Source organism: Pseudoliparis swirei, chromosome 22, assembly GCF_029220125.1.
Source record: "Pseudoliparis swirei isolate HS2019 ecotype Mariana Trench chromosome 22, NWPU_hadal_v1, whole genome shotgun sequence".
Lineage (NCBI taxonomy): Eukaryota > Metazoa > Chordata > Actinopteri > Perciformes > Liparidae > Pseudoliparis > Pseudoliparis swirei.
This window is the reverse complement of record NC_079409.1, coordinates 9,394,739-9,415,970: the sequence shown is the minus strand read 5'-3', so window position 1 is coordinate 9,415,970 and position 21,232 is coordinate 9,394,739. Positions and strand designations below refer to the sequence as shown.

At 43.7% G+C, this 21,232-nt stretch overlaps 2 protein-coding genes across 5 annotated transcripts; one reads left to right on the top strand and one right to left on the bottom strand.

Moving 5' to 3' along the window:
• The first annotated feature begins 1,072 nt into the window (after nt 1-1,072).
• On the top strand, nt 1,073-16,148 carry cep85 (centrosomal protein 85). 3 transcript variants are annotated; one of them, XM_056444362.1, is made up of 14 exons: nt 1,073-1,190; nt 2,057-2,116; nt 2,221-2,347; nt 6,611-7,389; nt 8,226-8,356; nt 8,625-8,742; nt 8,830-9,015; nt 12,092-12,244; nt 12,332-12,486; nt 12,598-12,715; nt 13,562-13,612; nt 13,726-13,833; nt 13,951-14,194; nt 14,300-16,148. In XM_056444362.1, exons 3-14 carry the CDS (start codon nt 2,230-2,232, stop codon nt 14,461-14,463), a joined length of 2,325 nt encoding a protein of 774 aa, XP_056300337.1. In that variant the 5' UTR covers nt 1,073-1,190; nt 2,057-2,116; nt 2,221-2,229; the 3' UTR covers nt 14,464-16,148. The 3 variants fall into 3 exon arrangements, with proteins under 3 accessions (XP_056300337.1, XP_056300338.1, XP_056300339.1); XM_056444363.1 differs by having other exon boundaries at nt 1,073-1,195; XM_056444364.1 differs by lacking the exons at nt 1,073-1,190; nt 2,057-2,116; nt 2,221-2,347 and adding an exon at nt 5,272-6,007.
• Nucleotides 16,149-16,243: 95 nt separating this feature from the next.
• ubxn11 (UBX domain protein 11) lies at nt 16,244-20,770 on the bottom strand. Of its 2 annotated transcripts, XM_056444367.1 has the most exons (14): nt 20,509-20,770; nt 20,373-20,413; nt 19,578-19,724; nt 19,337-19,437; nt 19,201-19,252; nt 19,037-19,113; nt 18,901-18,958; nt 18,564-18,781; nt 18,409-18,486; nt 18,218-18,332; nt 18,023-18,126; nt 17,798-17,871; nt 17,034-17,183; nt 16,244-16,950 (listed from the first exon to the last, which is right to left on the bottom strand). In XM_056444367.1, exons 1-14 carry the CDS (start codon nt 20,577-20,579, stop codon nt 16,782-16,784), a joined length of 1,455 nt encoding a protein of 484 aa, XP_056300342.1. In that variant the 5' UTR covers nt 20,580-20,770; the 3' UTR covers nt 16,244-16,781. The 2 variants fall into 2 exon arrangements, with proteins under 2 accessions (XP_056300342.1, XP_056300341.1); XM_056444366.1 differs by having other exon boundaries at nt 19,037-19,252.
• Nucleotides 20,771-21,232: the final 462 nt, after the last annotated feature.

Below are 21,232 nucleotides of genomic sequence, written 5' to 3'. Positions count from 1 at the left end.
GCACCAGACTTGATGGATGAATAATATATTTACATTTTAGCAGAGCGATTAAAGAGGGATTAAAGATCAAAGTGGGTACTGAAGACGAGAGAGACAATATTTAACATTACTTCTATTTCTTCATCACAACCGATGTCAGTTCTCTTCAACTTTGTTGTTTTCAATAAAGTCCAGGGCCCAAACACAAAACACATGTTCTCAGGCGTTTTGCCCTTGGACTGCTTCCTGCAGGCTCTTTTACACTTCACGTGTCATGCTGGAAAGATGTGTTTCTCAGAGATTCAGCAGACAGCAGTACAGAAAGTCCTGTGAAAAAGTGTGTTTTCACACTGATTGTGAGGCTTTATAACAAAGTTGTTTTAATTATACATCAGGCAGCACATTTTTTGCAAGCAGATGAAATTGCATTATTCTTTTAATTGTTGTGCATAATATATTATGAAACCAAGAAAATACATCAGTGTCACAATCGGATGTTAGCATTTGTGTAACGTTATATTCGTTGTCATCCAAAGCTGTTCTGCGAAAAGCAGAAGTGTCTAAACTATCCGTCGGTAGAACCGGGTTTTTTTCCACCATGTGTATATGGTAAGTATATGATAAATAGGAAATGTGTATTTCCTGGTGTGTTTTGTGTTGTCTATTTATATTATATTGTTATATTACAAATATAGCGCTTACGCAATAAACCAATACATATTCAGCATGTGCCACTGTAATTACCACGGTACCAATTTCTACTTTTGAACTCTTGAAAGTGTTATTTTCTAGGTCCTTCGAGCCAACTCGACACATATTTGTAAGGTTCGCTCGTTTTGCGTGTCAGTAGTAGTTTGTGGTTCTAAGGCAGAACAACCTAGAGTTAGTTATCTCTTTTGCTGCACGAGTAACAACATTTGAAGAAGTCTCAGGAACACTGGGTCCCTCGTGCGCGGGCTGTATTTTGCCAATGTAACCCGAGCGGAGTCACACACCGTGCAGGCAGGAAACCCGCAAACGGTTTCTCAGACAACATAAAGCGTCACTTTCCAACGGGCGGTCCCGTGACACGAAACAAGCGGCCGTTGTGTCTTCGTCTGTTCCGTTGGCTCGCGGAGGAACAACAGGAGCGGATGTTTCAGATTCAGCTCTGGTTTCCAGCTTTAAACCGAGATTTGTTGCCGCAGTTTGTGTTTACGTGGAAACTAACGGTGAAGTAACGTTGAACTCTGTTTATACACATAAGTTAGCTTGAGTAACGTCAGCAGATCTTTTTCACGTTAACGTTCACCGGAGTAACTATGAGTTAGCGGTTAGCTTGTTGGACTAGCTCGCTATAATGAGTAACGGTGCAGGACAATTACATCTAATGGTGTGTCGAGGAAAGCATAAATAAGCTGTCGCTTTAAAGCAGCCCTGACGTAGGCAGCTATGTATCTACATACATTTAGCTTGTAACATTGTATTATATGTAATTGAACAATTAACGTTAGCTAACTAACGCTAGTTGGTTACGATTAGCTAACGTTAGCTGATAGCTCGAAATTTCCTTTTTGAAGTTAACGTTAGCGAGTAAAGAGGATTCATCTCAAACGCCAGGCCGGCACCAGCACTTAGATTACTAGATTTACTTTCCTTAATGTACAACTTCCTGACGCATCTCGGGATATAGCTAAATATTTGTGTAACACATTATGTGACGACGACATGTGCTCATGTTGTTATTTGTGTTGCTACTCAGAAAACACTCGAGGTTGTTGAGGGCAGATGAGTTTGACAGGTGAGCAGATCAGTCATTAGCTAACAGCTGTTGTCTCCAAGGCTATGGACGTTTACTTCATCACATACTCCCAGTTACCTGCCGAGATCTGTTTCCACAGTTCACCGAATCGTACGAATAGGTTGTCAGAGATTAGTTTACTTAACGACTGAGAAGTCATCTTTACTCGCCTATATCAAGATATCCCAAGAGTTTGGCTCCTGATAATGTTGTCAAGTTCATTATGTACTAAACTAAACTATCACGTCAACGTGTCTGTACTGTTTTATAATGTATTTGTTTCCTCATCTCAATCAGGTGACAATGTCTTGTATGGAATGACAGCCTCACACAGATACATCGAACCACAACACGCTGGTACGTTGACACAATGCAGTCAAAATGTAAACAATCGTTTCGCAATTTGTTGATTTACTGTTCTGTTGCCAATTGTCTTGTCTTGCAAATTTCCATGAGCTCAGTTTGCTGACATGGAGTGGCAGACACCAGCTGTGTCAGAGAAGTTTCAAAGCCGCTTTGGCCGCCGGCCTGGGACAGCGGACAGCGGGGACACTGGTCTTGGCACCTCAGCATCTGACAGCACAGAAGGTGATGACTTCAACTTGTTCTTCCCCTTCCCCGGCATGTGTTGTGTAACGTTGTTTTGGAGACTGTTACTGGAGGTCAAGTTTGTACTCTTTACAGATTCTTTACTGCACTTTTTTTCTGGATAACTTCTGCAAAGTTGTTGTTTATCATTTGACCCTTATTTGTGCTGAGGCTGAAAAGACTGTTTCAAGTTTTTGTTGGTTGTTCTTGGGCTATTTAATGAGTGAGAACAATGTTGCTCCACTGTGGGTGCTCAGGAGATGTGCAGAGGTAGATTAAAGTCCCAGACAAAATTCCCTGAGGCTCTGCTGCAGTACTCTGGAGTTATAGTTAATTAAGAGGATGGTGTGTTGGGATGACAGGATTGGACAGCTAAATGGAAACTGGACCTTGCATGTGGTGTGAAATGTCACATCTAGTCAACAAGCTTTTTAAAAAATAGTTACATTTATTGATTTAAAATGGGAATTTCCCTCTAGAGAAAATGTTGAATATCACTGGAGATGGGGCGTACCTGTGTTTGTACTCTGATACATACAATGAGTGGAAAAATGAACACCCAGTATCGGAGAGGTTCCATGTAATAGCTGTCCAGCTGGGACAACAGGAATCACAAAAGAATAATAGACTGAGAAAACATCAGATGTATATCAACATTGTACGGTTTTAACTTTACAAATCTGGTATTTATGCTGCCAGTTCATAACAATTCTTTAACTAGTCAATGGTTTCTTTATATGAAGTTATATCTATGTGTGTTGGCAATGAAACGTTTGACACATACTGTCTTTTGCCACTTGGTAAACGTTGTGGTGGATCTTTCAGTGGTATGTTACAATCTCCTGGTGTCAGTAGTACCAATAATCACTTTATATATATATATATATATATATCTTTTGTTTTTACACAACTGTACAGAGGTGTTATGGATACTACTGACACAGGGCTCCAGACTAACTTTTTTAACTAGGAGCACAGTCGCTCCTAACTTAAAATGTTAGGGGCGCAAGCAGAAAATTTAGGGGCGCACTTTTTCCTGGGTCAAAATGGGTCTTGGGTGGTCCCCAAAAAAAAAATTTCGCGCGTAGCGCGCACCTTCTATTCATGCAGTCGAGCTATTGAGTGCGTGATCAGCAGCTGGCCGCTCTGCCGTGATACGCGCACACAGGTGAGCACACCTCCTTGAAACATACTATTGAGAACATATTCGCTGACATGAACCTGATGAACACAGTTGTTTTTTGTTTTTTCAACGCAGACTTTTTTTTGCCTTAGGCGCTCGGGATTTGTCATAGGCGCTGAAAACGGCTTAGGCGCCCAAATTTTCTCTGCAGGAAAAACCCTGACACACTATAAATCGACTTGCAAAGTTTTCCCATCATTTTACTGTATTACTGATAAATAATTTGACAATATACAATCTTATGCCTGTTTGCCTTCATGAACTGCAAAACATTCACAACAGAGAACTCTTCAGAAGTTACTGTATTGAGTTTAAACATATTTGAAGAGAAACATACCTTGAGCATGTGCATGTTGCACTTGATGTGGCCAATCAAAACATTTGTTGGTTTCTAGAGATGCACCGATCAGGTTTTTGGTGCCGATCACCGATCACTGAAATCAGTATCTGCCGATCGCCGATAATACCGATCACCGATCACTGAAATCAGTATCTGCCGATCCGATAATACCAATCACCGATCACGGTGTTGATTGAAGCATTCTATTTATTGTGTAGCATTATTGCCTAGGACTATGAGGAAATACATATATAAAGCAACTCAAACATTAAAGAAATTACCGATTTCTTTAAACATTTAGAACTTTACTTTGAAAAATTTCCTAATTGATACATTAAAATTGTTTGATTGCTATTGTAGGATTTCAGATATGTATGGAACACATCTGCATCATTCATTTCCTGGAACTCTTGGGAAATCTATATACAGGACTTTTCTTAACATACAAAAGACTGACTAATTTTTATAAACTCTTCCTTGGTACAGTAAACATTTTTAATGTTAGCATAATTTAAGCTAAATCTCAGAAACTATCTATAAAGATACAACATCAGTTCATTGTTTACTTTTATATGTTAGTGTATGATTTGTCGACATCTTATTTTGATAAACGGATGTTTTTTCACGTGGTTCTTTCCGCTAACTTTGCAAAACCGGATGTTGTCACTTAAATCCTTCCGCTAACGTTATCAAAACCCTCGCGCGCTCCAGATCGAATGCGTTTACCGTGAGCATCAGTCTGTAGGGGCTCAGACATGTGAGAGTCGGCTGAGTCGACCCAGTGATTCAACTCGGGGGACGGGGACGCCGCTCGGTGGTGAGGATCCCCTCGTGGACCTCTCACTCTGCGGCCCTCCGCTGCGGTGCGCCTCTTTTCACACATTAGCCCCCCCCCCCCTCTCACACACAGGCCAGCCTTCTTCTTCTTCGGTTTTCGTCTCCTTTCTTCTTCTTCTGGAGTTAATGTCGGTTAGCAAACCAGTCATTCAGGCATTACCGCTAACTATAGTGGGCTGAAGTGTAGAACAAGTTTGTAAACAACAAAAATATTTAATAACAAAAAAAAGAAATCTGCTAATTTACTGGTCGCGCATGCGCGAGTTGATGAAAAATTTACTCGCACTGTGTCTAATTTTAGGCGCAAAATGCGACCATTTGGTCGCAGTCTGGAGCCCTGCTGACATGTTGTTGAATGTAACTCTTCAGACCTCCCTTGTTTATTTACTGTTGAGAATGCAACTGGTGCTTGTTCAGCTTTGTCCTGACACTTGATCCGACAGCCTTGCCGAGCAACATGACAATTAGCCCCAAATTTAGCCCCAATAATGATCCGTTGTAGACAATGATGTATATGGCATACTTGGGCCTTAGATTAAACAGCATTATTTCTAAAGCTGTTTCAGGTCGACGGTTGTGTTTTTGTATAAATAAGAAGGATCTTTGTTTTTTTTATTTTCGCGGCAACGTTTTTACAGCTGCAGGTGAATGTCATAATGTCAAGAATGTCTGTTCAGCAAACATCGAGCAAATGATCTTCTGGATGGTTTAGACTTGTTCGAGCCAGTCATGATGATGAGTGGAGCCTCGAGGCTTTTTTGTTTATGTGTGAAGTTTTACCTTTACCCATTTTAAACGTGACATTTAAATAATATTCTAACCTTATTTATTTTCTTCTGTGATTGTGAAAAGTTTCTAGTTTATTGAAGTTGTTGTTTTGGCTGGATGTACACGTGTGTGTGTGTAAAGTTACAGTGGGAGGAGGCAAGGTGCTTAAATAAGCGGTACCCACAGATCACTCTGTAACATGAGAGGTGGGCTATAGATACCCCTAACCTTTCCGGTGTATTCCTGTTTGTGTGGTTGCGCAGAACTTGGTACAAGCTGGTTTAGCTGTTCCAGGACAATACGGTTTTGGGCACCGGGCCTGGCTGCTGCTCCGCTGTCAGTCTCGTCAGTCTTGGCTTCATCGGTCGATTTGGTACTGTCCAGAAATGCACAAGACGGACTTTGGTTTTGATTTCAAGCGTTCTTCAGCTGAGCTCACCTCAGTTCAGCTGTAGAAAACATGCCACTGCTAAAAGCATGTTTGTTGCGTCCGACTGAAAGCCAGGTTTCCAGACTTCAACAGGTCTTTCAGGTTTGTAATGCTGTTAAAATCAGAGTTACGCAACTTTAAATTGTGTTGGGGCTTGTGGAGATATCTGTAGGTTGTTAGTGGTGATGTTGGGTGCTTCTGAAGTTGATCTCTAAGGTTTTCAAATAAAGTCAGTTAACATTTTTGCGCATGCTTAATAATGGTGGGATTGGGTGCAAACTCGAAAGACGCTTCTCTTTGTATGTTTAAAAAAAAGTTATATTGTAAGACTGGATTCTAATGGTTTTAGATGTACACCGGCATGGCTACTAAGACACGCTTGTCAATGCTAGATAGCAACATATGTTTGAGTTAATCATGTAATTTAGAGCTTTTATTCTGCGCATTAGTTTTAGTCTATTATAAGCCTATTCCCTGGGTTGGGTCAGTCTGAGCCAGTTAATTCTTTCAGTAGTGACACCTCATCATCAAAGTAGGCCACCCATAAACCCTGCTGCATCTACTTTACATCACTGACTGAAAATGGAGAAAATATTCTGCAGTAGTGTTCTCGAAATTCTGCACTGATTTAACAAGATCTATCCGTATATTGAAAGATGAGGGATTGGCTCTTGATTAACTTCCAATTTCATTTCTTCTTTTAAGATTTCTGCAGTTCCAGCAGCAGCAGCCCCCCTTTCCAGCCCATCCGCAGTCAGATCCCCATACCCACTGCACATGTCATGCCATCCACGGCCGGAGCCCTGGCCTCTAAGCCTCAGCCATTGGCCCAGGAGGATTCTCTGTCCTCTGAGGGTCACAGGTCTTCCTTTGGCTCCAGAACCACAAGTGGCTCCACTTCGAAGTCTTCCTCTCTCTCCAAATCGGTATCTTCGCCCAACCTGGATGCTCAGGACGATGTGGGAGGTAATCATGCGGGGCCAAAGCCAGACTGCCTGAACCGTTACCGCAGCCTCGTCAATGGGCTGGACCACTCTCTTTTCCCCTCGGATCACACTCGAATGGATGAGTGCCAGAGGTTTGACACTCCTGCTGTGGAACCTACGCTAAATCAGTCGGCCCTGTTGGGGGGGTTATGCCCTGATGTCAGACTCCGATTACAGGCCACCGGGATTAGAGACACCCCAGACTGTGTGTCTGAGGCTTACAGGGGAGGCATGGAGCACAGCTATAAGGTTCTGCCTGAAGCTAGGGCTGGGGTTCCCGGCACAGCAGAAACCTCTAATCAGAGGGGCAGTCAGCCTGGTGCGGCCGGATCCGCTGGAGTTTATGCCAACCCTCTCAGTCTGCTGAGGGAGCATACCGGCTCCAAGGGATATGAGCCATTGCGGCAGGACAGATGTGGTGAACTGTCCAGCTGGCAGCAACAACAGCAACATAAGCAGCAACTGGAGAGTTTACGTATGCAAGTGGAACAAATGCAGGTAAGCATTTATCCTCGAAAAGTAAAGAGTGTATATTACATTGGGGGTAAAAAAAAACCACAAAATTGGGGACGTGGAGGGTTTTCTTTTGTATTCATTTCAAAACTTTCACTGCTCTTTTTGTATCATAGTGTAGATCGTAGACATTAGTTTAACTTTTTCTCACAATGCTGCTGCTGGGTGGCAAAACATTCCTTGCTCAGTCATACAGACAGCTTGTCTTACTTTATGGGGGGATTTTTTCAGTAAGTAAACAAAAGCAAAATCACTATAACAAAGGATTTTTTTGTGTCGTCAGGTTTATTTTATTAAATGATGACATGATGACAGAAATTATTTTCTTGATCAACACCAGGCAGCTTGTCCCAGCTTCCCGTTGCCGTTTGTAAAAAGCTCTTGTCATGCTAAATTAGTTTTACACAACAGATCTTTACCATTTCAGCAGTGTTGCCCCACGCCATCTGCTGACTGAGCGCCACTCCGGAGTGACTTCCTCATTCTGTGTGCTGACATATTCATGTTATCTCTTTAATGCAATTTAATAAAACTTTTTACTTATTTGAAATACTGAGACTGGGCAGAATATTCAAACACACAATCTGATTAGAGCCATAGATTTTATCTGAATGTAACTTATAACTTCTTGCAAGATTAAGTTAGAATGATCGTTCCACTAAAGCAGAGCTTTCAGTATGTGTCGGAGGAAAGCCGTTATATAGTAATTGAGGTGGAATGACATTCTGCAAACATATGCAACATTTTCTTAATCTTTGCGTCTCATCACCGCCATGTGTTTTCCCCACATGATGAAGCTCTCGTTTGTCTTTTTGATGCAGCTTTTGAGTGCTGGAGTGGGCCAGTACCCATCTCTGTACTCGACGCCCGTTCACTCGGAGTCTGGCAAATGGGATGCTCTGGTCAAAGCCAGTGAGAGTCTGCTAAAGGAGAAGGAACTCATCATTGAGAGGCAAGCGTTTTTAGATTTTTTTTTTTTTTACTGCTCATTTGGGGACATTCTGGGACTATTTTATAATCATAAAATGAGTGATGCACTTTTTATTTGATTTAAGACTGTGACATTGCACAATTGAGTCTGTTTAAAGGACTTAATATAGTTAAAATATGTGTTTGTCCCCCTAAAGCCATGGCCTATACAGTGCTTTTACACAGAGTTTTTCTGCAATGTTAATGACTTTATTGTTTTTCCTGACTGGTTGAACTTGGTCGTGATGCAGACAAAAGCAGCATATGACCCAGATGGAGCAGCGTCTGAGGGAAAGCGAGCTGCAAGTCCATGGAGCCCTCCTGGGTCGAGGATCTTCTTATGGAGATATGTGTATGCTGAGGCTACAGGTTAGTAACGCTAAGAACCCCTATGTCTTACAAACTATTTACCCTCAAGAACCTTTGAAACCTAACTATTGCACTGTGGCTTTACAGGAGGCCCAGAGGGAGAATGCCTTCCTGAGGGCGCAGTTCACCGAGCGCACCGACTGTGTTGTTCTGGAAAAAGTGGAGGCAGAGCGCCGACTGGGTGCAGTTGAGGCAGAGACACGCCGACTAATTGACAGCCTGAAGGAGACCTGTGAGAGACATGCGGAGGAGATGAAGAAACAGGAAGAGAGGGTTTGTGCTTGCCTAACAGAACTTCCTGACATAGTGTTGCAAGCTAGCGAAACACAAAGTAGCATTAAGTAAATAAATATAATTGAGGAGTTTTTAAATGGCAAGATCGGTGCCTATCTATTTTACAAGGCTTTGCTGTGGAGCAGTCGCTTGACTTCCCTGACACATGACAGCAGACAACAACACGTCTACCTGCTCTCTCTCTGCTCTCTCCTCTCCTACACACCCTCCACCTCTCTGGTAGGGGTGGTGGAGGTATCACCTCACCCATACCACATGTGTTTTCTGTCCCCACTTCCTCCTCTTCCCCACTGACTTTTTTTTGAGTTGCGGGTGACATTACTCATCGGGTCCACTTCACATTGTGTGTCTCTCTCGTCCCTCTTTCTTTTGGGAGATTTTTCGACGGAGACGACCTCTCCTCCTAACGAACATGAACCGGCCCCCGCTCATCCTTCTGACAGAAAGTCATGTGATCTCTACTCTTATTGTCTTCCTTTAACCTCTCAGTCTCTCCCACTCACAAAGCCGGGCAACCACCTTTGACTACATTTTCACAGAAACTGCTCTACCCTAAACCCTCACTGTGACTCCTCCATGTCTCTCTCGCCACCCCCACCCCCTCACCCTCTCTCTGCACCTGTGCGCACCTGCCTGCCCCTCTGTCCCTCCTCTCTCCCTCTCCTTGTCCTCTGCTCTCTCTCAACTGACTGGCTGCTCACTCACTGCCATCCTAACCTGCCGCAGACCTCTCCTCTCTTCCCTGTCTGTCCTTTCAAACACCGACCGGAAATCTCTCTCCTCCCGTGGTTTGTCGACTCTGGACGTCAGAGCTGAGAGCCGCCACGGGCGGGCGGAAAAAGAAAAAAGTCGAATCAAGCGGAGCGGAAGCTCTTCATCAATCTCTCCTCTCCTCCTTCTCTCTCTATCTCTGCAGCCAAAGCTCGTTTCTACCTGACCAAAATTCAAACCCCAAAAACTCTCCCCTCCTCCCTCCCCCCCCCCTCCCTCTCCCCCCTCTCTCCTCCCTTTCACTTGTCCGATTCCTTTACAAACACTTTTACCGACATATGCTTCTTCCTTCTTCTCCCCATTCATAAACCACCTCATTCCACCACTCTTCTCCTCTTCTCTTCATCCTTCTTCTTCCTTCTTTCTTCTTCACCAATCTGACCTGACACCTCCGACCCCCCACCCGTCTCACACCCCACCCTGACTCAGGCTGTCCCTCCTGACCTTCACCTCTCCCTCTTCCATCCTTCCTCAGCCCTCTCATTAAACTTCTCCTCTCAACCTCTTAACCTTCTGCAGCCTCTCTGAGAAGGCCCACGTCACCCCTCTCCTGACGACCCGGTCTCTCTTCTTCCTTCTTCTCCGTCTCTTCTTCTCTCTCTCCTCTCTTCCTTGAGCCAAGTGTCCTCCACAGTAACTCCCATCTCCCTCCCTTGACCCTCACCAGTCTGGATTCTCTCACGGGCACTCGACAGAGGCGGCAGCCCGGCCACCTCTCTGGCCTGTCCCACTGCAGCCTCTCTCTCTCCTCTGCCCCTCTCCTCCCCTCTCCCTCTCCTGACCTTTCTGCAGCATTTGCACAGATCTGATCTTCTCTTCTTCTCCTCTCTTCTCTCTTCAGGACACCTGCACTCGCTCTCTCTCTTCCTCTCTTTTAAAGACCCACCTAGAACCCACTACTTGGTGTGTCTGAGATCTGTCCTGTCTCACTCTGGGTCCTCAGGGTCTGGGGTTCCGGTCCCTCCTCCTCCTCTTCTCTACTTCTCTTCTCTCTCTTCTCTCTCTGTCATTTTCTGCTGGCTCCTCCCTACCTATGCTGATGACACCCACAAACTCTCTTTCTTCCACCATCCGAAACACGGGTGGCGGCACGAATCTCTGCCTGCCCCTGCCGGACGGCCGGGAACAACCTCGGGTGACGACTCCTCGGCCTCAACATCGCTACCTGCGACGACGCTGCTCCTGTAGGTACATGCTGCACAACATCAGAATCGTCCTCTTCTTACTCAGAAGGCGGCGCAGGTTTCTGATCCAGGCTGGTCATTTCACGCGACTACTGCAGCTCCTCTGGGCTGCTGTACCTGCTAAAGGCCATCGACCCCTGCAGGCCTCCCGAAATTCACCCACACCCACTCCCTCCTCTCCTCACTGGTTACGGTGGCTGCTCGCATCTGGTTACGTGCTGTGCGGACGGATCGCCCCCGGCCCATCCGGGATATCCGTCACACACACACACCGCACGCTTCTCGGCCCGCAACAGCCAATAGCTTGTGCCTGCCTCACCTCCCGCTAATCACCTCAAAATCCAGACTGTTGCTGTGTCCTGCTCCTCAGTGTGGTGGAACGCTCCCCACTGACATCAGGACAGCAGAAAGTCTCTACATCTTCCTCGGAGACTGAAAACACACCTTTGTTGTTCTTAGTTTGTACTCTTGAAATGAAATGCACTTGTAAGTAAGTCGAAAAATAGCGTCTGCTAAATGACATGTAATGTAATGTAACAAGGCCCTTTTCTTCTTTTTGTCTCTTTACTTTGTTATTGTTAGTAATGAAGAGAAGCTGTTCAAATAATGTTGAATATCTGGCCACAGCTGTACAAACAGCTGATCTTACAGGACACAGTATACAAAACACTGAACAGGGGACTTCACTCTGAGTTGTTATTCATAAAATCCCCTTAAAGCTCAAGACATAAATGGATAAATATACTGTTTGGTATGACTGCATAACAAGTTCACACGTGTTTGCTGGAGAAAGCCAAATGAATGGAGCTGAAGTGGCTTCCTTCAGGCCAACCCCAGAAATATATATTTATATCTCCGCATAACCTGTATATCATGTATTTATTATGATACTTCTGTTGCACTTCTGGTTAGATGCCAAACTGCATTTCGTTGCTCTGTACTTGTACATGTGTAATGACAATAAAGTTGAATCTAATCTAATCTAAACATGGAACCGTAGGAACAGCTTCTCACATGTTCTCCCCTTGAGTTGTGAACACCTATTACTTGTTCCTTCTTGTGCATATTATCCTACTTACCGCTGTTGCCTCTTTGTGCAGATCCGCAGTCGAGACAAACACATCAACAACCTGAAGAAGAAGTGTCAAAAAGAGACCGAGCTGAAGAGAGAGAACCAGCAGCGCATTGAGACTCTTGAGCGCTACCTCGCCGACCTGCCCACCTTGGAGGATTACCAGAGTCAGAACAAGCAGGTCAGGGCATTTCTGTTTCAGTTTCATCCATTGTTTCTGGGTCGAAGTGTCGATCATTAAACCTGGACATGTGTTTGTGTTTTTCAGCTTGTAGAGGCTGAACAGCAGGCGGCTCAGCTACAAGAGAGGGTACGAGAAATGGAGGTCTGTCTAGAGAAGACGCGCTCACAACTACGAGAAAAAGACACGCAGCTGGAAGATCAGAAACGCAGGGAGAGGGACCTGCTGACCACCATTACCGAGTACGTACAAGCACACAGTACAACAACAACAACAATGTACCATCCTCTCAGTAGGCATGTTAATTAAAAACAGGAATAACTTGTGTGTTTTTTTATTTTTGTCTTCATCAGTATGCAGCAGCGGGTACAGCAGGGCCTTGAGGATGGCACCAGACTGCCTTCCCTTGATATGGAGAAGCTCAGAGGAGAGAACAATTCTTTGAGAGAGGAGCAGCAGAGACTCAAAAAGGTCTGTTACTTGAGGATGTTCACAAATCCATTGTTGTCAGTTAAAACGTGCTTTGGACTCAAAAGTGAGAAGGACAACGCTGCGGTGCGCAAACTATTTTTTCACGGCGCAGCGGCTGTCTCCTGAGATGAGAATAGTTCCTCTGACTCGCACAGGTCATGTCATGTGACTAAAAATTGGTCTGTGGTAAATATATGGAGGGGAAGGGAATTTTTGTACAGGGCGAGAAAGAGATTTACAGTCTGTCCCACAGACTATTTTACTAGCTTTACCCTTAATGTTCAAGGACATCGCAACAACCGGTTAAAAGCTCACTCAAACTGACTCGGTAAAGCCACTGGCAGGCATTTACGGTGATAAACATCCATTTATCTGTGTTTTGACTTTATTTGAGTAAGTCAGGGGGCATTACTAAATTACTCCATCATCATAGTCGTTGCAGTGCACAGACACCAAGAACCTTCTTTTAAAAAATTCTGGGTACACCTCATACTTGTGGGATAGACTTATTTGAATACTCCTTGGATGACAAAGACAATTGATAAATTGGGGCTACTGCAAAATATATCACTTAATACAGAAGTGGAACCTTGCATGTTGAGCTAGCATGTGTTCTTTTCTAGTTAGTCCCCATGATCTATTTGTCAATAATGTCATTGTGTTCCTTCTTGCATCACCTACAAGTACAACTAGTGAATTACTTTGAAATTGATCCATCCCAAATTGGGCTACAGGAATTGTTCATTCTCTGTCCTTATAATTGCAGTTGTACTGTTTATGTGTGACTATAAATCAGTTTATGAGTTGATGGTTGCACTGTGTTAAAGCTCAGTTCTTCTCTTGCAGGTCATTGAGAAGCAGCACAGAATGATGGAACAACTTGGCACCCAGATCCAGGTGTTTGTCTCTTCACAATGAGTCTAAATTACTTCGGTGGTTCCTGCTCAGTTTATAGTTTCCATAATCAATGTCTAACATTTGCAATGTCTTTTAATTGTGTTTGTCTGCAGGCTTTGGAGGATCAGCTATCTCAAGAAGAGAGCAGCTCTCAGGCCCTCAGAGAAGATGTGTTGGCCAAAGAGCAGAATAAGTTAGAGCTCCACACAGCCATGAAGGAGGTGAGACGATAGACTAAAGCAAACGCTCCCGTGTGTTATGCAGAGAGTCGCTTAATGATCCTGTAAACGGCCCGACACTTTCCCTGGATCATTTTGTTCGGGGTTGCTGTGTTCCAGCTGTCTGCACAGAACCAGGAGCTGATGGAGCAGAATCTGACCCTGCAGGAGCAGATGAGTGATCCCGAGCAGAGGAGCACCAACCAGGCGTCCTCTGCCCCGCAGCCAGCTGGGACTCGTCTCACACGGAGGCTTCATGTCGAGATCGCGTCCTGCCTCAGGGACCTCCGCTCCCTGTGCAGCATTCTGACGCAGAGAGCTCAGGGACAGGATCCCAACCTCTCCTTGCTGCTCGGTCTCACATGTAAGACCGGCTTAACTTGAACTTTGTTTCAACGCGATACAGTTTAGTGTTGTGAAATATTGAATTGTCCAACGTGAATCATGAATGGAATTTTGTTTTTCCCAGCGCCTCCACCAGTGGCAGAGCTGGGCGAGGACTGGATGAGTCCAGAGGTGCTGCAGAAGAAGCTGGTTGAAGCTCAGCAACTCCGGCGGGATGTCGAGGAACTACGCAACGTAATACTGGACCGGTACGCGCAGGACATGGGAGAAAACTGCATTACCCAGTAACCTTGCCAACCGGGTGATGTAGGAAACTGGCATACGCCGTTGAAGCATCTGAAACGAGCTCGTCTTGATGACGGGTTACTGAATGTCAGAAAGAGGACTCCATTTTAAATTTTATTAAAATGAGGACACAGGAAAGCGCAAATGGTTTCGCTTCTACTTCTCTCGACTGACTGTTCGTTGATCTTTCAGCCTGCCTGTAGCTCAGCACCCCCCCCCCCCCCCCCCCCCAGAGTTCATCTATTTCAGTCCAAGGGCTAACGGAAAATAACTTACCTCTAATACTTGATCCTTAAGCCTTGTGCGTGTTTTTTTTTTTTTAAATAATGACACGAATACTGTTGGTAACCAAACAGTCTTATACGTTTCATTCTCGTGGATAACCATTTGTGTTAATGTTAATCTGAATTTCCCCTCCTCGTGGGAAATTATCAAAGAAGTGGTTGACAATCAACTGAAACTTTTTTTTTAACCTGTGCTTTTAACTGAATTCACAAGTAAATGTTACTAACATACCATTATTTACAATGGTGAACGCTGTAACATGAGACTCTGCTGTGCTGTAAGAGACTTGATACTGGGGAGTTTAATACCAAATTGGCTTCTCACACCAACGGGCCTACAACAGTTGAATTACCAAAGAAACTGGTCGAAGCAGTCGTGCAAGTCTGTGAATGTTTGTGCATGCGTCTCTCCGCTGCAGGCCTCGTTCTCAATGAATACCAACATGTGCCTTTCTGTCACGTTTGCAACCGCAATGCTAATTGATGTGAGACGAACCACAAAGGGCTGCAGCGGACTCTTCCAATATGACCTTTCTCTCAGCGTATTAGCCAGTGGGATTGTCGATACATTCCCTGACTCTGAAAGTAGCAGATACCTTTGGGCCACATCACAGTTTGTTGAGGCCCGCCACTGTTTTGTTCTTGGAAGATAAACAGAGCGAGTTAAATCTATTCTGTCTGGGTGATCTTTGCAGAATCTGCTCCATGTAGATGAATACCGTCATAGTTTACTGTACATTTCAGGTTCATAATGGCTGACTCGCATTTGACAGAGTGGTTAACTGAGAAACGGTATTAATCTTCAGTATTATTGTTTTTATTGAAAACTCTGTGAAAGCCTAATATGTTTCTTTAATGTGCTAAAAGGTTTCAGCAAACTTGTGTAAAGGTCCCATGAAGTGTCTTTCAGATTGTGATTTTATTTTCCTGTGCTCTGATGTTTCATGTTGGGCCTGATGAGTGTAAAGATGGGCATCAGTCATTGAGGGAAAGGGGAACATGTTGTAATGCGATGCTGATGGGAGGGGGTTGGCTGGTTCATCCCCAACTCAACAATCACATTGTACTGGATGGAGTTGTATGTTTGTAGGATAAGCCATTTCAGAAAAGAAAAAAATGTGACACTTTACAGGTGGAGAAAGGGATTTTAATATAAATATATGCAACAATGACTTGACACAAATCCTACAGAAAGAAATCCCACACCCAGGTACAGACGAGCCATTTCACATTTCATGGGACCTTCTAAAAACTTGAGTAGCACAAGATGTATCATTGGAAAGTCTTTTGGAAATGCCTTAACATCTCAAATGTTTTGCAAAAGGGAAAAATATGTTTATATTTTCATACTTTGGTCCTTGTTTGTATTTGCATATTTTAGAAATAAAGATTTTCAACATTTAATTTTGTTTTTTAAATGCAGTATTTTCATACCTCCTGTGCAGAAAGCCCAGACGACCCGCTTGAACAACGGTTAAATATGCCGGATCTGTATCAGCCGTGAAACGTATCAGATTAGAGACCGAGTGAAACGGAAGTTTGATTTAAACCAATCCGTTCCATTCAAATCCTTTGAAAAAGGGGGCGGTCTTAAAATGTAGCTTGATGCGATTTACTGCGCATGCGTGCGCAGGTACACTCACACCTCTTTATTAGAAGTTGCTGATTGATGGATGGTTGTCACGGTGTACATTCTGTGTTGCAAATATAATGTTAATACGATGCACATTATGACCGGAATGTGAACTAAAAGGTGTTTTAACTGTCACTTCTTCCATGACATGATCGAACCACATTCGAGCCCGTTTCTGTCCGTCAGTGTTATCAAATGTGTTTCTGTCATCACTTACATTGATTCAGCCACCAACTCCGTTTTTAAAGGCAATCTCTGTATTCATGTTGCATAACATCAAAACGACTTGCTGGGACTCTTGGACCGTTCTGAGCCATCGTTAGTGTGAGTAACACCTGTGCTTTCCTTCTACGAAGAGTCCAAGATGACGTCATGGCCGCGCAGAAAACTGATGCGAAACCTTTTTATCGGTTCACTTTATTGACTTCCGTCGGGGGATGAGGGTGTTTGCTCCTTCGCACCAGCAGAGTAGCGTTAGTGGTGAGTCCACACGATTGCAGCGTCTGGCGGTCGTCGTCATAGTGGCACTGTGGATACGCGCTGATGACGTCATAATCAGGGAGTCCGCCGCCTCTAATGCAAGATAACACGAGCGACCGGTGTCACATGTCGTAAAGAGGGAAGCTACAGGAAAGCTACGTTGGCAGGTTTCTCACCTGCGTTTGTCCAGATGCTGTCGCAGGTCACCCATTGTTTCTGAGAAGCACATTTTCAGGATGTACGTCTGATTCCCGTCTTCTGATTTCACCTTGAGAGTGATGACATCACGGGCAGATGAAGGCCGAACAGGACTGGATGTCTGCAGTCTGGTGGCGGTGAACAACCGATCTGATATTCATTATGTAACTCAGACATGCAATTCTAAACATACTTGGTATGTTTATGTCTCAGCCCCGTCACAAGCTGTCCATGTGCCCTATTTAGCAGACTCGTGTTCCAGTAATCTCCACAGTCTTTACATCAAACCAGTATTTGAATCAGCCTTACATCACGCCGTGTGTTCTTGAATCTAGTAATTCCTTTAACCCCATAATCCCTGTTTTTACTTGCAATTTCTACAGGCTTGCAGAGGTGGGAAATGATTTCAACACCGATTGACACATTCAATACGGCTTGTTTCTTACACTGAATGACGTGTGTATGTGAATATGTGTGTGTATATATATATATATATATATGCGTGTGTGTGTCTATATATATTTATGTGTGTGTATATATATATTTATGTGTGTGTATATATATATATATATATATGTGTGTGTGTGTATATATATATATATTTATGTGTGTGTATATATATATATTTATGTGTGTGTGTATATATATATATATTTATGTGTGTGTAAATATATATATATATTTATGTGTGTGTGTATATATATATATATATATATATATAGGAAGACAACATTTGTAATACCTCTCTTGTATCACTTGCAGTGCCGGTGTGTCTACGAGGATCACCGAGTTGCTGCTCTGTGCATCAGATGAGCCCTAGTGAAAGTACTAGACATGAGCATCCTGAGGCGAGTGCAGCTTCAGCACTAGCACAGACGTGCATTTGCTTTCTGCTGAAAACACAAGACCTGTGTGTACAAACACTTCCGGTGAGTCGGCATCCTGAATGAGGTGGATCCTTGCTCACCTGCAGGACTGCCCTCAGCGAGTCCCTGATGTCAATCACACAACCAGCCTTCACGACCACTTTCGGTAACCTGTTCAGGAACTGATCTGTGCTCAACTTCCTGCCTGTGGAGAGAAGAAAAGGTGAGATTAAGAATGGGGAGTTCCCCCCTCGGGTCTGATTTTGATCATTCGGTGAGACGTGTGCAGGACGGACCGGGTAATTGAGAGCCGACAGCGTTCGATGGTTCATCACGAATGGCCTTTCCTTCGCCAGGAAACTTGCTCCAAGGTGTCCTGGAGATGAAATCCTGATCTCGCCTGTCATGAACCTGCACAAAAGCATTTTTTAACAAGTAGCAAAGTCCCACATATTCACATCTGTTTCCAGAGAAAAACTAAACAAACCTTAAAGGGCACACCGTCTGGAAACCTTTCTTGAAGCTCGGATGGAAAATACCCGTCCATCAGATCTTGCATGCATCGCTGCAAAGACCAAAGAGAGAATTCGAACCTCAGAAATATAATTCAGATTTAAGTATTTAATGGTTTCCCGCTATAACCTGGGTGCTGTGCTCCTGATAGGAGCGGAAAGGACCCTCAAACATGACGATGCCGTTGCGGTAGAGACCCAGTTGAATCGGATCCTTTTGGGCAAACTGTGCCCCCGTGGCTGTCGATTGGACAAAAGACTCTCCCTCCCCTGCCAGGATGTTCAGAACACTGGTCCTCTGTAGCACAAGGTCAAAGTCCATGTTGAAGCCCCTGACCAAAGGGGAGTCTTTGCAGAGGAAAGATACCAGAACATGTTAAGAATCCTTTCTCGGCAAGAAGTATACAGTGACATTCTAGCTCTGTGCAGAGCAAATGTTTCAGCTGTAAAGATGAGATTGAGACTACCTGGCTGCTCACTCTCACCATCTCCCACCCAGATCAAACCATAGTCTTCCAGAAAGCCCTGCAAGGTCAGCAGAATTCAGTATGACATCATTGCAACATTGACATCATGATACAATGTTGTATTAGATAAACTTACATCCATTTCACACACTTGGCTCTGCAGTTGTTGGCACCTCCTCTCGAGGATCTCGCTGCAACTCGGGTGGGTGCCGTCTGAATCAAGGACACACAGCCGAGATGTGGACACAACAAACCCTTTTTGTTCACCAGGAGAGCAACTGAGGTGTGTCTGTGTGTTACCTAGTTCTGTCAGAAGCCTCAGCTCGGCATCCAACACTGAAATCCTTTCATCCTTTTGAGAAGAAATTCAAAGAGACGTGTTTGAAAGGAGTCTGTTTTACAGTTTAACTCTCGTGGTGGAGGTGCGTGTTTTTACCTTGAGCTCTATCTCTTTTGCTTGGCTCGTCACGTTTTGCTCCAGCAGGCTGACCCGTCGCATCATGGCAGACATTAGCTCAAAGTCGCTTGGCGGAGCACCTAAAGAGTCTTACAAGTATGTAAAAGCATCCTCTGCACTTCAAATGTATATATGTTGATGTAGTGAGCTAAAAGTGTGTTTAACAATAAACAAAAGATGTACTTTACTTTGGGATAGAAAACGTTTTATTAACTTATACCTTTCTTTGGTCGGGCTTTTGACTTTGAAGTAGTGGCATCATTGGCTGCAGTGTGATAGGTAAGAAGAGGAGTTGGATCAGAGGATTCATCATCATCATCATCATCATCATCAGCAGCAGCAGCAGCAGCCATTGATGCCTGAAATTCTGAGACAAAAAACACACAACAAACAAATATATATGTGAAAGTCCAAAATCTGTTTCTCAGACTAGTATGATCATCAATGGTGGCATGTAACTAAGAACACTTACTAGTGTATTGAAATACATATTTGTGGCACAGTTCATTACTTGAGTATTATCTTTTCATGACACTTTTAGAGGGACGTATTGTACTTTTTAGTCCACTATAACTATTTGACCATATAAATGTATAAATAACTTATTAAATATGATGCTTTGATATGAATAAAATTATCCAACAGCTGAAACAATTATTTTATATGAATCAGTTAACTAGTAATTAATCAAGTAATTTTTCATCAAATATACCAACATGTTATGGTTCCAGCTGAGGATTTTATTATTATTATTATTATTATTATTATTATTATTATTATTATTATGTGTGTGAAGCTATTTGAAGGTATTCACTGTGCAGTAATTGTGATGTACATACATAAGGATTATCTGATGATACAATATATAATATTAGAATAGTCATTTTTTATATTTGACATCATTTTACTATGTTTTTGTATCGCGTGTGTTTTAAGTGTGATGAGGCTGTTCTGGTCACCTGTCACAGTAGAGTCTTCATGTTTAGTCTAATAGCCTACTGCGCTAGAAACCCACCTTTAAACATGTTCCTCCTGAGAGGCACTTTGTGTCTGCCCCTGCAGGTCAAACACAGATGAATGTATAAGTTTCCTATTTGACTTCGTCACAGTTGACCAGTAGCACCTAGATGTGTTGCTCGTCAACAACCCACCATCGCTCATTCACAGGGCCCTGCAGTGGACTGCGCTTCGTTTTCTTCAGCATCGACAAAGGTGAGCTCATTGTCCCGGAGGCAGGAGAGGCCGATCCGCTTTTGGGAAGTTTAGTCTTCGTAGTTCTCTAAGCTGGGTTGAGTGTCGGCTCCTCGCGGGGTTTCACTTTGTTTGGAGTCCGTTTCCACGAGCAACGCGAGGCCAACAACAGATATAGTGGAAAGAGGCGACGCCTGTAGTTCCTACTTCATCCATAGGGGGTCGCTGTTTCCACCACTCTCTCTGTCTCTCTCTTTCTGTCTCTCGTTGTCACACACACTTCTCACGCATGTCAAAGCGTATTTAGCATTTTATGACCAACTTATTAAATGAATGATGAGGCACTATGATTTTGTTTGTATGTTTTGCTTTTTGAAACATGATATTGATATCCACACTCTGATTGGGGCAGAATAGCGGTGCGTTCACGGCCCTCTGCTTTACTGCGGTCAAGCCAGCCGCCACTTCGGAAAACACAGTCAAGCCAGCCCGCATGATTTTTTTCAGTACACGTATATACCAGGCATTACGGTGTGAGTGTGTGAAAACTGTTTTCAAAATTAGAGCGAACTTCCGGTGAACGTGATATGACGAAACACGCCTTTAAATACAGATATAGTGATAGATTAAACTAATTGAAGAGATGAAAAATCATGAATGGTATGAATGATGAATACATTAAAT